The 21,129-nt window shown below is 39.7% G+C and overlaps 1 protein-coding gene across 6 annotated transcripts in view; it reads left to right on the forward strand.

Annotated features, from left to right (window-relative positions):
* EDRF1 (erythroid differentiation regulatory factor 1) overlaps positions 1 to 21,129 on the forward strand; it is a 37,738-nt gene continuing 16,609 nt past the window's right edge. Inside the window, exons 1-19 of one of the 6 annotated variants that reach the window (XR_013986351.1) lie at positions 1 to 274; positions 2,206 to 2,414; positions 3,067 to 3,133; positions 5,103 to 5,228; positions 5,665 to 5,789; positions 7,399 to 7,555; positions 9,503 to 9,604; positions 9,881 to 10,002; positions 12,007 to 12,118; positions 12,588 to 12,735; positions 13,349 to 13,457; positions 14,427 to 14,538; positions 15,358 to 15,618; positions 16,167 to 16,238; positions 16,338 to 16,488; positions 16,651 to 16,839; positions 17,846 to 18,046; positions 19,206 to 19,424; positions 20,855 to 21,078. Coding sequence is in view for 5 of the 6 variants with exons in the window: in XM_081005195.1 (XP_080861321.1) it covers positions 161 to 274; positions 2,206 to 2,414; positions 3,067 to 3,133; positions 5,103 to 5,228; positions 5,665 to 5,789; positions 7,399 to 7,555; positions 9,503 to 9,604; positions 9,881 to 10,002; positions 12,007 to 12,118; positions 12,588 to 12,735; positions 13,349 to 13,457; positions 14,427 to 14,538; positions 15,358 to 15,618; positions 16,167 to 16,238; positions 16,338 to 16,488; positions 16,651 to 16,839; positions 17,846 to 18,046; positions 19,206 to 19,424; positions 20,855 to 21,078 (2,820 nt within the window). In the remaining variant the exon portion in view is untranslated. The remainder of the gene's footprint in view (positions 275 to 2,205; positions 2,415 to 3,066; positions 3,134 to 5,102; positions 5,229 to 5,664; positions 5,790 to 7,398; positions 7,556 to 9,502; positions 9,605 to 9,880; positions 10,003 to 12,006; positions 12,119 to 12,587; positions 12,736 to 13,348; positions 13,458 to 14,426; positions 14,539 to 15,357; positions 15,619 to 16,166; positions 16,239 to 16,337; positions 16,489 to 16,650; positions 16,840 to 17,845; positions 18,047 to 19,205; positions 19,425 to 20,854; positions 21,079 to 21,129) is intronic. The other 5 variants (XM_081005195.1, XM_081005193.1, XM_081005194.1 and 2 more) reach the window with 5 other exon arrangements.

Here is a 21,129-nt window from a genome sequence, read left to right on the forward strand (position 1 = left end):
AAGTTAGCGCAGCGACGAAAGGGAGGGGGCGGAGCCTAGGTGTGCGTGGTAGCGTCGAGCTCTTTCCGGTTTTTTTCCTAGGTCGCCGGAATCTCCTCTCAGGGAAGCCAGTGAACTTCCGATTGTCACCGCGGTCGCCGCTGCCGGAGGAGCGAAGCGAATGGGGGACCCCCGGGGAGCAGGGGCCGAGTCGGGCCTAGCAAGGAAAAGCGACCCGGGGGCACCCGCGCCTGGCCCGGCGTCGCTGAAGGGGGAGCGAGAAGAGCCGAATCAGGTACCCTCACTCCGCGTAGGCGGCTGTTGACCTTTACGCGCGCGCGCTCCCACACAGCGCACCCTCCCTGGCCTCTGTGCTTTCGGTGTCTCCCCGCCATAGTCACTTACCCACGTTGCCAAATTAACGTGGAACCCGCGTGTCGGACCCTCACCCCCCCCGTCGCTGTCTTAAAGGAAAGGAGCGGGGGCAAGGCGTGAATGAGCGCCCGTTTCTCCTCACACGCTTCGAGTTCAAGGTTGGGCCCCTCCTGGGAGAGAGAGAGAGTTGAAGTCAGAGTTCACGTTCAGCTGTGCCTCCAAATAAGCGAAGTGACGAATTTCTAATGTCGTCTCTCCCTGCCACCCCTGTCGTGCCCCCCCCCTTCCTTTTATGGTTCCCCTTGTACTGTTTTTATGTTCACTTCTGGCAGCTGGTAAGTGGGTAAGAGTAGCAAGGGGGATGCTGCGAAAGGTCCAATGCTGAAAGGTCAAAACAATACACAGTGATTGTGTAACAAAACTGTTTCTTTTAAAGACGGAGCTGTTTTTATTCTGTAGCCCCGTGAGTGTACTAAATGGCATTCCTGAAATGGTTTTAGGTGCATCTTGGTGGTTGTCCCTGCTTTGCTCATTGTAATCTTGCACTGTGGTGAGTAGACACACGGCATAGTGGCCATAGCACTATGTCATAGCTGTCAACCTTCCCTTTTTTTCTGGGAAATTCCCTTATTCCAGTGCCGTTTCCCATTGCTATCCCAGATTGTTAGATATCCCGGAGACTGTCCCCGGGACAGGTGAGGCTGCTGATCCCTTATTTTCAAATCTGAAAGTTGACAGCTATGCACTATGTGGGGCACCTCATGTTGGGGAGCCCTAGACGGTTTTGCCATGTTTGCCCTCTCCCCACCCCTGAAAGGTCTTACTTCCTTAGGGAAATTTGGTGCCATAAAGGCCCATAGCAGCTGGAGGTGCAGGGCAGCCTTGCCAAGGAGTTAGGCTCATGGGTTAGCTTCTTTATTGAAGGTTGTGACTTGCATCACATAGCTGAGCAATACGATTGGAATACCTACGTAACATCTCTTCACCACTGTACAGTGGTGAATGCATGAAATCTTTCTGAGGTTGCACAAATAACAACCGCTCTCTTCATTACTGGTGTAATGAGAACCTTTCTACTTTGTATTTTGTGGGGGATCTTTTTATGAAAGAAGCAAGCGCTGTGAAATGGAGACACTAAATTATTATGTGTTGGGGTGACATTGCCTTAGTTCAGCACTCACCATACATTCCTACAGGGGATGGATTTTCTCTGAATCTTGGAGTGAGAGTGATTTGTGTGGGTTTCACATAGACTTTCAATGGCTGCAGTGGGTCACTCTTGTTCCACCCACATACTATAAATTATTGCCTCTTTAGGTACAGAGTACACAAGAAAGGAGATCATGAGAAAATTTGGTGTGCACCATTTCTCAAATGTACTTGTAGGAAAACATGATACATTCATACAAAGCTGCATCTAAACCATGGGTAGGCAAACCAAGGCCTGGGGGCAAGATCACCCAATCACCTTCTAAATACAGCCTGCAGACGGTCCAGGAATCAGCGTGTTTTTACATGAGTAGAATGTGTGCTTTTATTTAAAATGCATCTCTGGGTTATTTGTGGGGCATAGGAATATGTTCATTCCCCACCCCAAAATATAGGCCGGCCCCCCTTAAGGTCTGAGGGACATTGGACCAGCCCCCTGCTGAAAAAGTTTGCTGACCCCTGATCTAAACTTTAAAAAGCAAGCCATTATAAATATAGTTGGCAGATTGTCTGGGCAGAGTTTGGGCGTGCAGGACTTTTTATTGAATGGGAAAATATAATACAAGCAGGATGTTATAATACCTGTAATTGTACTCTGATCTCCTTATTCTAACCAAACTATTTATTGTTTGTGCAAACTAGGGTTCTGTGCTGTTTCTTGGGGGCAATGAAGTGAAGAGCAGTGCTGTGGTAAAGTATTCATCTGCTCCACCACAAGCAGCATTTGCCCGCCTTCAAGAGAAGACTGATCTGAAACTTCCGCCAGCGAATTGGTTACGCGAAAGTGCCAAACTGGGACCAGCAGGGGCAACTATTCTTGGTAATAGCAAGAAGGGCAAGCCATTTTCAAGGTAAATATTGGAAATATTATTTATCCCCACTCAACCTATAGAAAAGTTGCCCAAGTTTGATTAAAAGCAAATAATGAAATACTACTTAAAGAAATGTGACAAGTTAGTCAGAGTACTTAACTATTAAAAAAAATAACATACATACTTTCATAAAATCAAAAGGTTACAAAAATATCAAACATTTTAATTTTCTTTTTTTTAAAAAAAATGAAGCTAGTTAGGTAGTATTTGTGTATCCTATTTCCTATCAACTATTTGGCAAGGGGAGCTTTTCTTTTCATTTACGAAAGAGTCTGTGAATACAGCAGATGCTTTTGCTTACAGAATTATGGAGAAGCTATTTTTACTGCTTCCTGTGGCATCACACATTGTTCCAGAAAGTCCTCAGGTCCTCTGACCCAAGTGATTTTGGCAAAAATATCATTTTACCCTTTCATGAGTTGAGTTCCACTCAAGGATATCTGGATCCAACACTAAGAGAGAGAAAAATCTTGCTATGTAATAGATTTGTAATGATGATTTGACATGTACCTATAAATATATTTATTTATTTATTTATACAGTACTTTAACTAATACAATTCTGCTTCAATAGAATGCAATTCTAGTTACTTTTAATGTTACACTTTACACTTTTTTATTTTTAAAAATAGCTTTGGCATGGCGTATGATTTTATTGACTCAATTGGAAATGATGTGGATGTTGTATCTGATTCTGAGGTATGTATACATTGCAAATAAAGACTTAACTCAAAGTTGTTACTAATGAAATTAAGTTTTTTAAAGCTCTTACCTTTGGAAAAGAGAGCCTTTTGATGAATAGCCATAATGAACTGGGTTGTGATTTTGATAATTAAATGCTTTACTTTTATTCAACAATTTTACCTGCATTAGTGTATCATGTATCAGCAAGCTCACAATGTGTTGACAGCATGAAAGGTGTACTTCTGTCAGTATTGAGATTTTATATTGCTTTTTAGAAGAATAGTGGCGTAGTGCATGTCATCTAATTTAAGAATGCGTAAGTGTCATCTATTATACAATGGGTTGGATACAAAAGTGCCATTCTGTTCATTCAAGGGGCTTGCATCAAGCAGAGCTTCTGTAAATAGAAGTGTACGTGTTGGTGATGTTTGTGATTCCTACTTCTGTCTGCATTTTCTCGAATCACTTTCAACACTTCTGGTATGTGCATGTACACTTCTGGACAGGGAGCTACAAAGCAGAGCAGCTGAAATTCTGATCCACTTCGAAGTATAAATTAAGAATAAACTCTTTGCACAATTAAAGTTTTTATAAACTGCTGAAGAGCAGGGATGGGCATCATATAGTAATAATTGTTTTAAGCAGTTCGTGTCATCATTTCTGAAATTCGAACTCTCCCTCATGGAGCTGTCACAGGCTCCTTGAATTTTTTCACATATTTACACATTATAATGGTACCGTTAGTGGCTAAAATATTAATTAAATCCTACTTTTAGTATTACTGACTCTTGTAAAGGTACCACTGAAAGATCAAATAAGAGTTGAAAGTATCCAGTTGCTGTTGTGCCAGTGCAGATATCTATATTACACAAGTAAGAGAGGCTGTAACTTTACTGAGTATCCATGACTGCCGCTTCACATAAGAAATTCCCTTTTACCACGTGAGGGTTAGAAGATTACAAACAGGAGGATTAGAAACTCTCCTTTCCCCACCCATCAAAAGTTGATGCATCACTTTTTCAACTCTGACATTACCTCACCCCAAACCATGATTTGACCTTTCTCATACTCAGACAAGCTATGTTTCATGGCTGCTTTTTTGCTTCATTTTTAATTTGATCAGCACTCCAGTCTCTAGGTACAGCAAGAACACATAACTGTCATCTGTCAACTCAGACATCCTGTCAAACCATAGCTAATTGGAGTATATTTGGATAGGACGGGTGGGACAGAGAAAAGTAAGTTCTGTTGCATGAGCAGAAGTCCACTCATCGGACATTGGAGGTCTTCTACTGTCTGATTCTGGTTTGCCAATTGATTGCTGTATTGCCAGTTTGATTGACATATAGCAGAGCAGCCCAATTTTTCATACCAGGTGGGCTGCAAGAGTACTTTGACATAGAACCTGCAGGCAACACACTACCTTGTTGTGCATGGAAGAGCGTGTTGCAAGGGCAGATTTGACACCCCACCCCCCAGGCTGTGTGTGTGTGTGTGTGTGAGAGAGAGAGAGAGAGAGAGAGAGAGAGAAAGAGAAATGTTGCTGAGGGCTGCCAAGAAAAACCTTGAGGGCCGCCAAAAAGGCACATGGCCCTTCAGCCACACATTGAACCACCCAGAGATACAGTGGTACCTTGGTTCTCGAACTTAATCCACTCTGGGAGTCCGTTCGACTCCCGAAACCATTCAAAAACCAAGGCACGGCTTCCGATTGGCTGCAGTAGCTTCCTGTGCTCAAGCAGAAGCCACGTCGGAGGTTCAGTTTCCCAAAAAAGTTTGCAAAACCGAAACACTTACTTCCGGGTTTGCAATGTTTGGGAGCCAAGCCGTTCGAGTACTAAGGTACCACTGTATATGATTCGATAATTGTGGTCTAAAGTTGATGCTTTTATTAAATGTATTACTGTCCATTTTGACCCATGTAGAAAATATACTTAAATGTTTGAAAATGAACAGAAAAGTTTGTCTATCTTTTACTCTGCAGAATATTAAAAAGCTTCTTAAGATACCATACAGCAAATCTCATGTCAGTATGGCAGTACACCGGATTGGGAGAACTCTCTTACTAGATGATCTAGATATTCAAGAGCTCTTTATGAGATCATCACAGGTGATAAACTTCGTCGTAGTTATTTCTTTGGCCATATAGTGTTTCCATTTCTTGTTTAATGTTGCCTTTTCCCTCAATGACATAGGAATTATGGATGTGTAGCTATCTGCTTAGCAATACAATAGCTATGCTAGAGAGTTTGATACATCTTGGATTATGACCCAGAAAATGTCCATCAGTGCTTGATCTTCATAGAGCCACTTTGTTTTACATTTAGTACTGTTTCTTAAAATGAAATGCAAGTATCATGTTCTTTGAAATATACACTAAAACAATTATTTAAGAACTTAGATGTTGAAGTTGTAAAAATGTAACTCTTTAAAATAGATATGAAATGCTTTATTTTATACAATATCCTGTTCATTGAATATCTTTAGTCAGGTAACTAAAACACTTTACAATATTAATTGTATTCTTTTTTATTTATATTACTTAGACTGGAGATTGGACATGGTTAAAGGAATTCTACCAGAGATTAATAGATCAGAAGTGGCAACGAAAGAAGAAGAGCAAAGAACACTGGTACCAGAAAGCTATACTTTCCAAATTTTTATACTACAGGTATCTTTTGTAATTTTCCCCCATAAACTCTGTTCTGTTTTTTCAAAATTAATTGATCCGCTTTGTGTTTTTCCTGGTATGCGTCTACGCCTGAAGTAAAAATAAGTTTTTCAAAACTTGTGCCACAAGTTTTTTTTCTACAGAAGACTAATATGGCTGGCCCTTTGGAATTTAGCAACCAGTTCATTGTTCTTGAACATTAGCTGAAATGCAGACAAAAGCAAGTGCAAAGTGATCTTCTTGACTCATTCCTCGCGGTTTGCCACCAGACAGCATTCCCCATCCTCAAGGGGGGGGGGGGCTTCATTTTTGTCTTTCACAATGTATATTTTATGGTTGTAGGCTGCTGTGGATTTCTTTTTTGGGGGGGGAGGCAGCAGAATATAAACTTTTAAAAGAATATTGGAGAAGTGCAAGGGCCTGCTGCAAAAGGGAGAGCTTAAAACACCCATGAGTGTGCAGCTGTTTGAAACTGCATGGTAAAAAATGGGGGGCTTTAAAATGTGGTGTTTTGAACATGATTTATTTTTAATTCCATTTTCCCCCTAAGGGCCAACTATAAGAGCTAAGGGAATTAAATGATCTTGAGTTAGGGCTGAGCAGTGAGATGGCCAAGTTTGCTGCTGATGCCACATTATTCAGGATGGTAAAGACCAAAAGGGGATTGTAAGGAGCTCCAAAGGATATAAATAGGCATCAAGAGGAAAATGTGTTCATTGTCAGTGAGTGTAAAGTGATATATATTTGGGTAACCTCCGCCCCCAATTCACATATACCCTGAAGGCGTCTGAGCTAGCAGCAGTTGTGGTAGAAAGCTCAGTAAAAAGATTGAACCATGTGTGACAGCTATGAAAAGAGCAAAGTCCATATTGTTGTTGGTGGTTAATTTATATACTGCTTAATTACCAAGGTGGCTTCCATGCAGTTTACAGAATAAAATCAATTATAAAAAAAGGTATGCACATAATTTAAACACAAGATAAAACAATTTTATCACAACATTAAAATGAACGTCACAAGTAAAATGTGCAGAAAAGCAGCACAACAATTAAATCTGTTAAAACGGGAAATAAAAAAAGGAGGGTCAGGTCAGGAAATGTCAAGGATAAATAAGGAAAGGTTGTTTAGTGGATGTTTAGTGTTGGCCATTATTTTAATAACACATAAAAGAAATCAAATAAGGAACTCTCAATATTTGACATCTCTTAGCTTTTTTCAGAATTGTTTGCACAGAAAAGATATACTACTATATTTGGGCTTACCTGTATCATGAATCATTGCATTATGTTGCTGTGATCTTCATCTGTACTATACTGCAGTTGTTTTCTTTTATTTTCTTTTTTGTAAAATTTAAATTTAAGAAAATACTACATGGGGGGGGGGGAACAAATACTGTACTGACAGACACGTTGGGTGGCCAAAAGCCCCAATGTTGCTATTATCTGCTTCTGGAAATCAAAATAGATGATAGCAAATAATAAGATGCGAAAAGAGTCCCAGATGTGTTTGATTTTGATATCATATTAATAGTAACAATAAACAAATACTCAATGTTAAATGGTACGGGTTGAGAAGTTTCTGACTAAAATTGTAATGTCTGTTTTGTTAGCATCAATGGTGATGGAGCTGCTCAGCCTGTTCCTCCTGAAGAGCAACATCAGGAAGAAACAACTGAAGATCAAACTGCCGAAGCAGGACGGGTTTCTTGGCCAGCCCCTTTTGAAATGCCTTCCTCACTTTCTGAAGATGCAAGTGCTTCTAATCAGGTTAATTTGGCAGGTGCCTTACTTAGAAAAGCAGTCTTGATGCTTCATAGGCATGCTTGTAAAGATGGTGGCAATATACTAAAAGGAAGAGTAAACAATTATTTTGCAGTGCCCAGTCCAAATACTGTAAAATAGTTTCCCATGAAATCTTAGTTTACTTTACATAAACAGTTACTATTCAGAAGGGGTCAGGTGGTACGAAACTGAGAGCGAATATTTAGAGTGCAATCTTGCATATACAGTTCACCAGGGTTCAGCATTGCTGTGCACCTATGGAGAGGCTTTATTGCGAGCCCGTGACTCTACTGTCTTAGCTGCCACTGCTGCCTGTTCCTGCCTTTGTGGTGATTGTGTTTGGGCCTAGCTTCAGTCCTCTGCTCCCATCAATGTGTGTATTGCCCATGGTGGTGGCAGTGACTCCTCCATTTCTTCCCCCTGCACATCTTCCTGAGCAGTAGAGGGTAAACAGTAGTAGCTGCTGCTGCTGCTGCTGCTGCTGTTAGTTCATCTGCCACTCAATGAGTCATGGTGGCTGTTAGAAGCAGAAGCAGCTATCACTTGAGAGGGAGCATGGATGGCTGCTGCTAGTCACTATTGCTGGTTACCTGTTTGCCAAAGTAAGCTAGTGATTTCCTACTATCTTCCTCTGTTGATGGTAATGGTTGCTCCTTGCAGGAGACATTTTCACGGTCCACTTTGGTGGCTGTTTGGCGGCAAGCAACAGTTGCAGCTGCCTGCCTCTGTCCATGGGGAGAGGGAACACAACAAAACCTGATGCTAGTCCTGAATGCACACATAGTTGTGGGAAAGTCCTGTTGAAGTCACTGTGACATACTTCTCAGTTAGCATGCTTTGGATTGCACTGCTTATGGTTTGGTTCGAATGCGTTTCACCACAGATGACAAAGCTTGTTGATCAGTTTTCTCACATAGAAAAAAGTTGTGAGAGAAGATTTGAGAAAGATGGACTCTGCTTTCTGTTGTGGTGCAGTTGGAGTTTACATTTGTTGCTTGTTTGTTTGTTTGTTTGTTTGGCAGAACTGGCTCAAACTAGATGTTGAGTAATACTATTACCAAAGCTATATGAGGGTTTTATACAACTTTTTCCTTTTGCCAGAAGCAAATCTAATTTGCAGGCACAGGAACGTCTTCAGAATGGATTAAGCTTGCCAGATTGCAGGTCTGGGAGCTTCTGTGGGAGAGATAAAAGAAATTCCTCCATAACTCTTATTAGGGAAATGCCTTTATCAGGCCCGCTAAAGGTGTAAGATCCATATTAGTTTCATGTGGTTTTTGGGGGGGGGGGGGAGCAGTTGTTTGTTTGTTTCTTATCTTTAAATAATTGAAAGCTGGCTAAGTGTTGTGTGTACTCTTTAGAAAACTTTGCATCTTCAAACTAGCCAGAAGTCTTTCCAGTACTTGTTTGTGTTGGGAGGACACATCCTCCAAAATGTATTACAGGATCAATCTGTCCCTATGCTGTCTGTTGAATAGCTATGGAGGATTTCCCCCCTCAAGCAGAGTAGCATATGATTTAAAAAAAAAAAGTTAAATGAAACTTTAATCTTTTTTTAAAAAAATCAACCACTTCTCATCTTTAACAAATAAAAAATAAAAAATTCAGAAATCTTCAGTGCTCTACAGGCAGCATTTTCTTGCAAAATTCATTGTCCTAGAGGAGAGAATCATAGAGAAATAGGAAGGCATAGAAATATAAAAAACAGAAATACTGAGTGGTTTTGTGGGGGCCCTGATCTGATCTGTAAGTGGTGGTCTGACTTGGGGAGGGGTAAAATCACTCCAATTCACCTCAATAATTTGCCCCAGTGCAGGGTGGTTGCACAGTGAACAAGACTTTGACAGTTTGATCATCTGCTACATACGTTACTTAAACCAAGCTTACTTACTCTCAGCAGTAGAATCACTTATATCCTTGTGCTTTTCACAGGGAAGTGTGCCTCATGAACCCTCATATGTAGTGGGGGATGTGTCCTCAGTCCCCAAAGAACAAAACCTATCTACTTTGTTCAGTGACGGGGGAAACAGTCAGGTATGGTTTTATGTGGCATCTGATCTAAAAAGTACAATCCCCTTACTCAGTTTGATCTATAGGGTAGCTGAGAGAGAAATTTCACTTGTACCAGTTGTTTTGTGACATCTGTGATCTTGACCTTTATTGTGAATGACCAGCATAGTCATTATGCGCTGTACTTAATTTTCTTTCCTTGAAATTTGCTTTATTGCATTTATGCAGGCTGTATTGTATTTTTCTTTGTGTAAAGAGAATGGTTTCAAATGCTTCACTATTTCCTCTGCACATTTAAAGGGTCTTAAAAATGACTTTGTTCGGAACATCTTGTGGACATTTGAAGATATTCACATGTTGGTTGGATCAAATATGCCTATATTTGGAGGAGGAAGATACCCAGCTGTGAGCTTGCGTCTCAGGTGAATTACTAATCACTTAAAATCAGTGCAACATATTTTATAAAGCAGACTAATTTTGCTGTTTGGTTCACTCTGTGTGTCTAGCATGATGGTTAATCGTGGTTTTGCGAGCTGGGACACTGTTTATACTATGGGGTACCTATCACCAGCATTCTGTCTCTGGCAATCGTTATGTTGTCTGATAAAGATTCTGAGTTCCCACTAACTTGAGGGCCAGAGTCTACTCAGAGTGGCCATACTCAGAGTAGACCCATTGATTTCAGTGGGACTACTTTGAGTATGGCTATAGCCCCGTACATTTAATCTTGATTTGACTTCTTTACTACTTTGAAAAGTTATCAGAGTTATTTTGAAACCTTTAAACAAACCGTCATCTGTAAAGTGTTATAAAGACTTTATAAGGCCACAGTCCTGTGCACGCTTACCTGGAAATACAATATTTTAATTAATCTCACATTTGCAATCTGCCTTGAGATTTTGAGAGAGGCTAGGGTGGAAATAAAAATATTGCCTGTTTAAAAAGCCTTGATGGATTTATTTCCTGTATTTTGATGACATTCCCTGCTCCTGTTGTTTTGTATTCTTTCCATGTATTTCCCCCAAATATTTATTATTATTATTTATTCAATTTATATACCACTCTTTATCCAGAGATCCCAGGTTGGTGTACAACATTAAAAACATAATTTACACATCTTCAAAATAAAGACATAATACATGACATAATAATACACAGTATAATTTAAAAAATACTCATAATAGCATTACTCCAGATTTAACAGGCCATAGATTATTTAATGGCCAAAGGCCTGGGTAAAGAGGAATGTTTTTGCCTGGCTCCTAAAGACATGTAATGATGGCACCAGGCAAGCCTCTATGGAGAGAGCATTCCACAGACGAGGAGCCCCCACAGAAAAGGCCTGTTCTTGCATTATCAACCTCGAGATCTGTCATGGAGCAGGCACATGAAGAAGGGCTTCAGATGATGATTGCAGGGTCCGAGTCAGTTCATATGAGGCAGTCCAGCACTTTGAATTGGGCCCGGAAACTGATGGGCAGCCAGTGCAGTCAGGCCAGGAATGGTGTTAATATGCTCAAACCATCTTGCCCTGACTGCCCAATTCTGCACCAGCTGAAGTTTCCAAACCATCTTCAGAGGCAGCTCCATATAGAACACATTGCAAATAATGTAACCTAGAGGTTACCAGAGCATAGGCAACAAAAGTTAGGCTATCCCTGTCCAGATAGGGGTGTAGCTGGGCCACCAGCCAAAGCTGACAGAAGGCACTCTGTGCCAAGGCCACCTGGGCCCCAAGTGACAGCAATGGATCCAGGAGCACTCCCAAGCTATGTATCTGCTCCTTAAGAAGGAGCATAACCCCATCAAGAACAGGCAGTCTCCCATCTATCCAGTCTAGGGAACCACCCAGTAACAGTGCCTCTACCTTATTTGGATTAAACCTCAGTTTATTGGCTCTCATCCAGTTCATTACTGAGGCAAGACACCAGTCCAGGACATCAGCTGTCACACCTGTAGTTCTTAAAGGAGAAATAGAGCTGTGTGCCACATAGGGTGTGTGTGTGTAAACATGTAATCACAGTTCTTTCTTCCGCACAATTGGACTGTGGTGGCTTATGCTTTTCTCACTTCTGGCCTCTATACCTCACCTGGAGACTACTCTTTCTCCCTACAGGTGATTCCCTAACTTACTGGTTCTTAAAGTGTTGCCTTAGAAATGCTTCTCATAAACTTTTTTTATTCACAGTCTCAACCTTTTAACACAGTGCTGTAGCCAATACCAGAAAGTAAAAAAGCAGTTCTTGTTTAAAAACCATGTGTTTTGTGCTTTTCTCAGCCTTTGTATGTACCCTACTGACTAAAATGTATTACAGATACTCTATGAATTTTGAACCTAACTGAAGGGGAACAAAGTTTCTATTTGTAGATTTTAATGAGTCTGATTCATTTTACTGAAATAACACTACATATATTTCTGTTTGTAGGGATAACAATAAACCAATTAATGTGCTAACTGGCATTGACTATTGGCTGGACAATTTGATCTGCAATGTGCCAGAACTTGTGATGTGTTTCCATGTTAATGGAATTGTTCAGGTAAGCTTTAAGTTCTGTTGCTCTGATTACTGTATTTGTTCTTGGTCAGTAAAATATGATTGCACAATTGTTAAGCCACAGTTTTCAAGCAGGTTTTTTTCACTTAGATGACAACCGGTTTAGGGCATTGGTGTATTGAAAAGGAATATTTTGTTGATACTACTTCATAAGCACATTCAGACTTGGCAAGAGATTTTAGTGGGCACATTAATAATGAAATTCTTAAACCACAACAAAAATACGAAAGGTGCATTGGGTTAGTGTGTATGACTGTTAACCAGAAGGTTGGTGGTTCAAACCCACCCAGACAAGGTTGTGGGCCAGATTCCTGCATTGCAGGGGGCTGGATTAGATGACCCTCAGGGGAATGTTCCAACTCTACAGTTTTCTGATTCTAAGAATGCATGGAAGGCAATTACTTCCTTGTAGCATAAACAATACTTCTAATTGGTTGTTTTGTTTATTTTAGAAATACGAAATGATTAAGACAGAGGATATACCCAACTTGGAAAACTCAAATTTCTCTACCAAAGTAATAAAAGATATTGCTCAAAATATTTTATCATTTCTGAAAGCTAACTGTACCAAAGAAGGGCATACTTACTGGCTGTTTAAAGGTGAGCATTTTTCCATTTTTCTTTAAAGGTAACTTGCAGAATTACCATGATTTAGGGTAGGGAAGATTCCTAGGTTCATAGACAATTGCACAATATATGGTGCCAGTATTTTTGCCTCTTTCCTGAGGGTCTCTGCTGGGCATCTGGCAATGTAGATTGTGCCCTGTCTCTCCCTTCTTTCTTTACTTCCTCCCTCCCCATAGCATGTGGTGGCAGCATGTTGTGTGCTCCTGGGGTGCTCTAGGGTGCTCCTGCCACAGACCCATGCTCTGTTAGACTAGGGGCAGCAACCTGGGCTGCTCTGGTAGCTCAGGAAAAGAGCAACGTCTTATTACATGCACAATGTACCAACAGACAGGAACAGAATTTTGCTCCCTCTTGTTTTTTGTGCTTCCTTCATTCCTACTTTTGTGATGCTAGGAGGGAGGGGCTTGGAAGCGGAGCAAGGATTAGGGAGTCTAAACTGAGATCACTCTAGCCATTCTGTCTCGTCTTGTTCTTTCCTTGTTTGATCATACTGGAGTGTGACCAAAAATTCCAGTTTTTCCTTATTTTATTGTAGGACCCATACTTTTTCAAGCATACACTTATGGAAAAAATATTTTTCTTTCAGCAAGTGGAAGTGATATCGTAAAGCTGTATGACCTGACCACTCTCTGTGAAGAGACAGAAGATAAATACCAAAACCCCTTCACGATGCCAGTGGCAATTCTTCTTTACAAGTAAGTTTGCTTTGTATGGTTAGTACTATAAACACAGGAAAAGGTCTGAATGATACTGTTCAGCTTGAGGATTACAACCCAAATCTATGCAATCTGTAGAACACATGGGAGAGTGCTAGGCTTGTAGCCCCACTGCAGGAAGTCAAGAAAGCTAGCATTTCTCTGCTTCTGTACTGGCGTACTTTGCCGTTGTAGCAGGATGGTGGCAGAAGTCACTATGGGGATGCTAAAGAGAACTTCATGATATTGGTAGAGAACTATTATGAAGCTGTATTGAGAGAGAAAAAGTGAAGTGGGGCTGAAAGTGGTTTCTTAACTTCACTGTAAGGCCAGCCAGAGCAATTCAGTGTCCCTCCATGCTGATGAGTGTTGGGATCAGAGTGATTTTTTAAAAACCCTCCTGCAAATATCAGGGTAAAGCTGATCTTGAAGGGGTACAAAATATATAAGCCTAATTTTCTACTCATCTGTTGTATTCCACAATTCTTTTACAAGTTCTGTTTTTGTGTTTCTCTTAGCGTTATTAAATTTGAGAATTTTTAATATAAGGGTAGTGTTCATGTTGATGAAGCAGAAGAGTTCTTAACCTTTCAATATATTTAAATGCATTCCTTCGAGGGGTTTTGAGTTGGAAGCGCAGAAGTAGGAAGTGCAAGAACAAAGTATTTGATTGGACCAATGTCAAGTAAGGTCATGATAGCCTCCAGATATTATCATTTCTGTATAGTTATGTCCAGAACCAGATGCAGTATTTAATTGTATGATGTAGCCTTTGTCGCAACTAAGGCAAAATTGATTTTTTCTGGGAATGTGTTTTGAAATAATTTTTAATACAACACACCATATATGAAACTAGCTAATTTGGAAATAATAAATACAAAATTGATAACAGTTGTTTCAGTAGATGTTGCACGGTCAGTATGAGAGGGCCTTTATAGTTTGCTTTCTGTTCATTTTACTTTCTCTTAGAGTTGCTTGCAATATGATGTTGAAGAAAAACCAAAACAGGAAGCATTATGGTACTATCAGAACATTACTCCTTAACTGTGTGAAGTTGTTGGACAAGGGTAGACATCCTCAGGTAAGAATTGTATTCTGAGGCAAATGTTCCCAATACCAGTGACACCTAAAGGGAAAACACTTCATGGAGAGAGAGGTCATAACTAACCCCATCAGAATAGTTAAATGAATTATGCATTAGTCATTTTATTCCAATGTACAAGTATAGGCTGCATATGCCCTAAGCAAAGCATCTGGAAAATTTATTATATTCACTCCTCTCTCTTGCTCTATTCAGTTTCAGCAGAAATCCCAAACCATGTGCATTTAGCATTATGTGAATGATCAGAAGCAAACCTTGGGCTCAAGCACTCCCGTTTTAGGTAGTTCAGTAGGATGTGCATTTGGGTATGGGTGATGATCTAGGGGAGGGGTGAGTTGAATGGCCAAGAGAGAAGGGAAATTTGGCTTCTTGTAAACATGGTGGTTTGCCTTCTGTTGGAGCAGAAAACTGGGTCATCAAAAAAGTGGCTTAATCTCTGCCTTGTACTCAGTTTCTTAAAAAGTCAGGTCCATCTCATTCAGTATTGCCTATATTGCTTGCCAGTGACTCTCCGACAGGGGAGCCCTAAGTGCAGATGCTAAAGACTGAATCTGGGAACTGGTGTTTCTCTCCCCAAAAGGCCTGGCTGTTCTTTATTCCCCTCCCACACTCCAGACAAGGCTGATAGTTCCATTTTTTTCTTCCTTTCCTAGCCCCTCAGGCTTCATTTTTTTCTTCCTCACATTATCTACCTTTCCTTAACTTTTAAAGGCATAAAACTTTTAAAGGCATAAAAATGTTGGTGTCTATAACTTTGAGAAACCACTTGAATTGATCTTTCCCCTTTTCTGAATAAAGATTATTGCTTCGGCAAACTACATGCTCTCAGAACTGTTCCAGCTTGATGAGCCAAAAAAAGAAGAGGGTGGTGAGTTCCCCTTAAATGGAAATTCTGATGAAAGCTACAGTGAGGAGGAAGAGGAAATGCCTGATAGTGATGAAAATGGTTCCTATAGTACCAGTTCAGATCCTCCTGATGACAACAAAGCAGTTGCTGTAATAAAATCAGTTGGAGAACTGTCTGTACCTGAAAAATACAAATCTACTCATCAAATACGTGTAAGTGTTAACTGGCTCAATTGAGATTGAATTTTGTAATAAGACATAATCGTGTTAATTAGCATACCTTTGCCAGGGAAATCAGTATGAGGTAAAGCTTTCCCTCAAATGCCAGCTATCACCACAATACTAAAAAGGCATAGAGGAAGGTGTAGGACATTTTCACCATATATATGTATTTGTCTTCCATAGAATAATGTGTGGAAAGTGAATAATTTTTTCTTAATAGTTTATTTCTGAAGATCTGGGGTTTTCTGAGTGATGTTTTTGAGGAAAATAGCCAGGGTCAAACTAGGGCAGTAGGTCCTGGAAAATAGATGTGGCTGCAGTATGGTGCTTATTTAAATGTTTTCAGTCAGTTGTCATTAGCTTAGCTTTATTATATCCTAATAAGAATATTGAAAGCCTGAATCTGTAGCCCTTTTTAAAGATTTAACTTTATTGAGAACATAATAATTGATTATTCCTCTAATGGCTTCTGATGAGAGGAATTTCTGTTGAATTCTTCTGATTCAATGGAGCTGTTTTCTTTTGTCTTTTCTGTGCAGCCTAGTTGTGCATTTCCAGTTTGCCACGACACTGAAGAAAGGTGCAGACTAGTGCTCAACTATGTTCTTGAGGTAAGTTTTGTTTTACTAATTGTTTTAATGCATTGTATCCTAACATCCTTTGAAAGTGCAAATAATAACTAAAAGACTTTTTCTTTTTGTTTAAAACAGGGCTTAAAATCTGTAGACAGCAGCATCAAGAAGGAAAGTGATCTTCCTGCAGCAGATCCCAGCACTCCCATTCCATTAAAGTATGAAGATGAATCAACAAGTGTTGGACCTGAGTGTCTTGAAAAGCAGATGGCCTTGTTTTTAGACAAAAGTAAGTTTGTCTGACTCCCTCTTCTCAAATTTAGTAGAATGGTTAAAAAAAATGCTTTTTGATATAGATATTTAAGTTCCTATAATTAACCTTTACTAGTTCACATTCTAAATTTTAATTCAAAGATTCCTAAGAATAAATTGCTTTATTTTTTAATTATAGTGGGCTCATTTCGGGAAGTTAAACATTCTAGTCAGTCAGGAATGATCCCTGGATCTTGGCAGTACAAAATGAAGCTTCAGCTGATCTTGAAATCCTCAAAGGCTTACTATGTTCTCTCTGATGCTGCTGTGAGTCTTCAGAAATATGGGAGAGCATTACGGTACATAAAACTAGCTTTACAGTGCCATGGTAAGTTGGAATATTTTTATTGTAGGTTCTAGATATAAAATGGCAATTGGTTATAATACTCAGCCTATGTCTGCACTCTACATTCATGAACAAGAAGGAGCTGCTATGGACTTCCATGTTTCCCTCCTCTCCTCCTCCTGCAGCTGGGAAAAGAACTTTGGTGGAGTTTAGATTCACCATCCATGACACATGACTTGTTACATACAGACAAAATATTGTGTATTAAACACTGGTTAGTTACAGAAGTCAGCTATATAATCCATGGTTTGTAGCTGACGTATTTAGAAACTGGCCAGAGTTTGTTTCAGATGGTCAGACCTAATAAGGCCTACAGACTGGAGATTTCCCAGCACTGTTTTAAAGCCTTCTTTAAAATCACACTTCCAGTACATTCCCTCTACACTCCGGTATTTTGAATTCATGTGCCCTTAGAGAGATTGCAAGGAACATGTGATGCATTTTACCACATTGAATAAAAAGCTGAAAAGAAGAGGTGATATAGCCCCAGAACCTGGGTGTGTAATGTTGCTCTAGCCCTGGGGTAGTCAACTTTTTATACCTACTGCCCACTAATGCATCTTTCTTGATGGTAAAATTTCCTTAACCCCCACCAGTACTCGATGGAAGGAGGATTCAGCTTGTGCCGTAGAACCTCCTACCGCCCACCTAGAATCCTGAAACGCCCACTAGTGGGTGGTAGGGACCAGGTTGACAACCCCTGTTCTAGCCAATGTACAGTTGTCATTATAATATTTGAGAACACAGCTGTGCTTGGTACTGGCAATCTAAGTTGACAACTTTGAAATTGTATAAATAAGCATGCATACATTAATGCTTCCAAAAGATGAGGAGGAAGAGGATTTATTGAATTTATATACCATCCTATATCTGGAGGTCTCAGGGCGGTTCACAGAAAAGATCGTACATGTGCACAGTTTCTTTGTGTGGCTTCATATCAAAAAGGTATCCTGTTCACTGGCTTCCTTTCTTACTTCCCTCCAACTAGATACATATTGCTGCCTCTGCACCAACATGCTTTCTGAAGTACTCCTGTTTCTTTGTCAGAGTTTAACTCTTTGTGGTGATATCCAACTAATGCTGGCCCAGAATGCAAACAACAGAGCTGCATATCTTGAAGAGTATAACTATCAAACAAAAGAAGATCAGGAAATACTACATAGTCTTCACAGAGAATCCAGTTGCCAAGGTGATGATTTAGTATCTGAAATACATTGTATTCAGCTAATTGGTTCTTTATTTACTCCTGATATTTATACACCACATTTCACTGTACAGGATCACAAAGTGGTCTACACAACAATCTGTAAAGCAATACATAAAATAATGCTTTGTTTAAAACCAAAGGATACAGGTGGAACCAAAAGGTAAAGGTAAAAACATAAGGGGCATCAACACAGTTGTAGGTTGGGTTGTATATATTTGTAGCATAGTTTTTGGAAGGTCCTGTTCATAATAGGAGAGAGGTATTTGCAGGTGGAGTCAACATTCTTGGTCAAGATGCTGCTGATCCCATCCTTTCTTCTTCCCTTGCTCTGTCTTCTTAAAAGACATGACAAATGCCCTGGACCAAAATAATATTTGCATAAACTTTAAAACATATCACACTTGGCAGAGGATGGAGACCCTTGTTGGTTTCATCCATTGGCAGCAGTTTTTGCTAAAGGTCTCACTAAACTGTAAATTACCATGGCATCTAAATACAGACAGTGGTGATAAGACTACACAAGACAAATATAGACAGTGCTGAAGTCCCTGTGGAATGGTAGTTTTCACTCTCTGGATGTCCCCTGCTTAAACTACTGAGTACAGGTGTTGGCTTCACAGCTGCAGGGTTCAGACAATTGCTCCACTCCTTTGAGGAATGGGGGTTATGGGGCCAGGTGAGCTAGTCCTGCCCTTGTCACCATGCCCCATTTTCTGCATGTAAAGAAGGGCCTCTGTGGGTAGCAGTCATCTGTACAAGGGGAGTGCTTAACTGTGTGGCCCCACAACTGAACACCCACTCGCCCCGAATAGGGCATAGAGAGAATTTCATTATTTCTAACCATATAGTATCACTTTGCAATGAATGCTTGAGACACTTGTGCAGCAATGCTCCAGACAGTACTCAAAATGAAAATGGCCACAGAAAGGTTTTTTCCGCATTCATAAAATTAAATCAATATAAAGTATTTTTATTACAAAACCATTCATTTTGCAGAGCTTTTAAAAGCTGTAAAGTTCTTTATACACAGATTATAATCTTTTGAGTAGCTTTTGTTAATTGTTTCGAATACACTTTTATGGTTCTTTAGAAATAGTGATATAGCAAAAATTTACAGTGGTGTGTTAATTTTCTCTTCTAGTATTTTCTTGGGCTACTGACTTGTCTACAGATTTGGAATGCCAGCTTTCAATTAGCTGCAAATGCTATGAGGCAGCTAATGAAATTTTGCTTTTTAGTAATTTAAAAGGGCAGAATCCAGAACAATATACACAAGTGCTGAAGAGAATGGGTAACATCCGAAATGAAATTGGAGTATTTTACATGAACCAAGCTGCTGCTTTACAGAGTGAAAGAGGGGGCAAGTATATATATCTCGTTCTATTTATACACACACACACACACACACACACACACACAGTTTTCTACTGGTGTTTTAATTTTTTTTCGATATAGGACTTTAATTATCTGAAAAGAAGACTAGAATTGGAAGATATGGTGAAGCTCACCTAATCATGGTTTATTGTGCAGTACAAAGCAAATTCAGTTTTTGGAAACTGCAATATATATCCTAAGGCTAATTGAAACAAAAGCCCTGCAGTGGTGATGGAACCACTTCCATCACAAGGGACCGGTTCAGACTTAACATTACCATTGCAAACCACAGCAAAATGATTGGGAACAGGGGATTTGATCTTCTCCTCCTCCTCCTCCTCCTCCTCCTCCTCCTCCTCCTCCTCTCCTGACACTTTCCTTGAATGCCAAGCTGTGTTCAAATCTAGCTTAATACAGAACTTGCATTAGTGGTAATCATTACTAATGTTTAGGTTACTCATAGTAATTTATTTAAAAACTGACAAATAAATTTGAACCTTTTTGCTGTGGGGTGGGGTAAACAGATGCAGTGTGTGGCCCTGCAACCCTGTGCCATTCATTTATCATAGGTAAGGGACAGGCTGCATTACATCTGCACTGGCCTGTACAGTTGCTTGGCACCAACACCTGGAATTAATTGAACTGAAGATAAGGATTTGAAACATTTTTTCTCTCTAAATTAGTGCTGACATATAAGCTAGAGGCCTAGATTTTGTTTTTGTTTTTTTCAGTCTGTATGCTATAAATATGACCAATAGTGTTTTCGGGTACATTGTGCAGAAAAGGTAGACGAGAATATGTACCATAGGGAAGATTGTCATAGAAAATCATATAGGCTAAATGTTTCTTTATAACCAGGCCTTTGGCTGATTAAGCATTCTATAGGCTTTTCGGTGTGTTTGTGGGAGGTGGGGTTATTGGTTTGCTTTTGTTTTATTATGTATTTTGTGTTCTCATTTTGTATTTGTATGTTGTGAACCTTTGGATAAAGGTCAGTATACAAATTTAATAAAGGAAGAATTTCCCTGTTGAGCACTAGTTTCTTCAACAGGATTTTGCTAAATTTGAGTATAATTAGTTATTTATAGTGAGGGGGGAACTAAAATCACTTTGTTTTTAAATGTTTTTTAATGCTGGAGTAGTTGGTGAAATATTCTCTTTGGAGGCATCTTCCCTTTCTGGAGGCAATTGTCCTTACGGGTTTTATAAAATTACATTTAGGTCCTTTAATGTAGCACTTTTTGAGCCACTATAAATAAGAAAATACAGTTCTCGCTGGTAGCCATCTTGGAAGCCATATTTTTGAGAAGAAAGACTGTACTTAAATTTGAGAATGGCAGTAAAATAGCTAATCCATGGAAGTACACATACTACTGATTTCTTAAAATGTACCTCTTTCTCTTTCTGCTGTTCTAGAGAACAAAACTGTATCTGCAGCAGAACAGCAACTTTGGAAGAAAAGCTTCTCTTGCTTCGAAAAAGGGATTCAAAACTTTGAATCCATTGATGATGCAACCAATGCTGCTCTTCTCTTGTGTAATATGGGAAGATTAATGCGGATTTGTGCTCATGCTCACTGTGCTGCTGCAGTAGACTTCAAAAGAGAATTTTCCCATGAAGAGGCTCTTTATTATAATAAGGTAACAACCACCCCAATCATCTTAAGCTGATTGCAATTCCTAGATAGAAGA

This window comes from Podarcis pityusensis (assembly GCF_964106645.2).
Source record: "Podarcis pityusensis genome assembly, chromosome: 5".
Lineage (NCBI taxonomy): Eukaryota > Metazoa > Chordata > Lepidosauria > Squamata > Lacertidae > Podarcis > Podarcis pityusensis.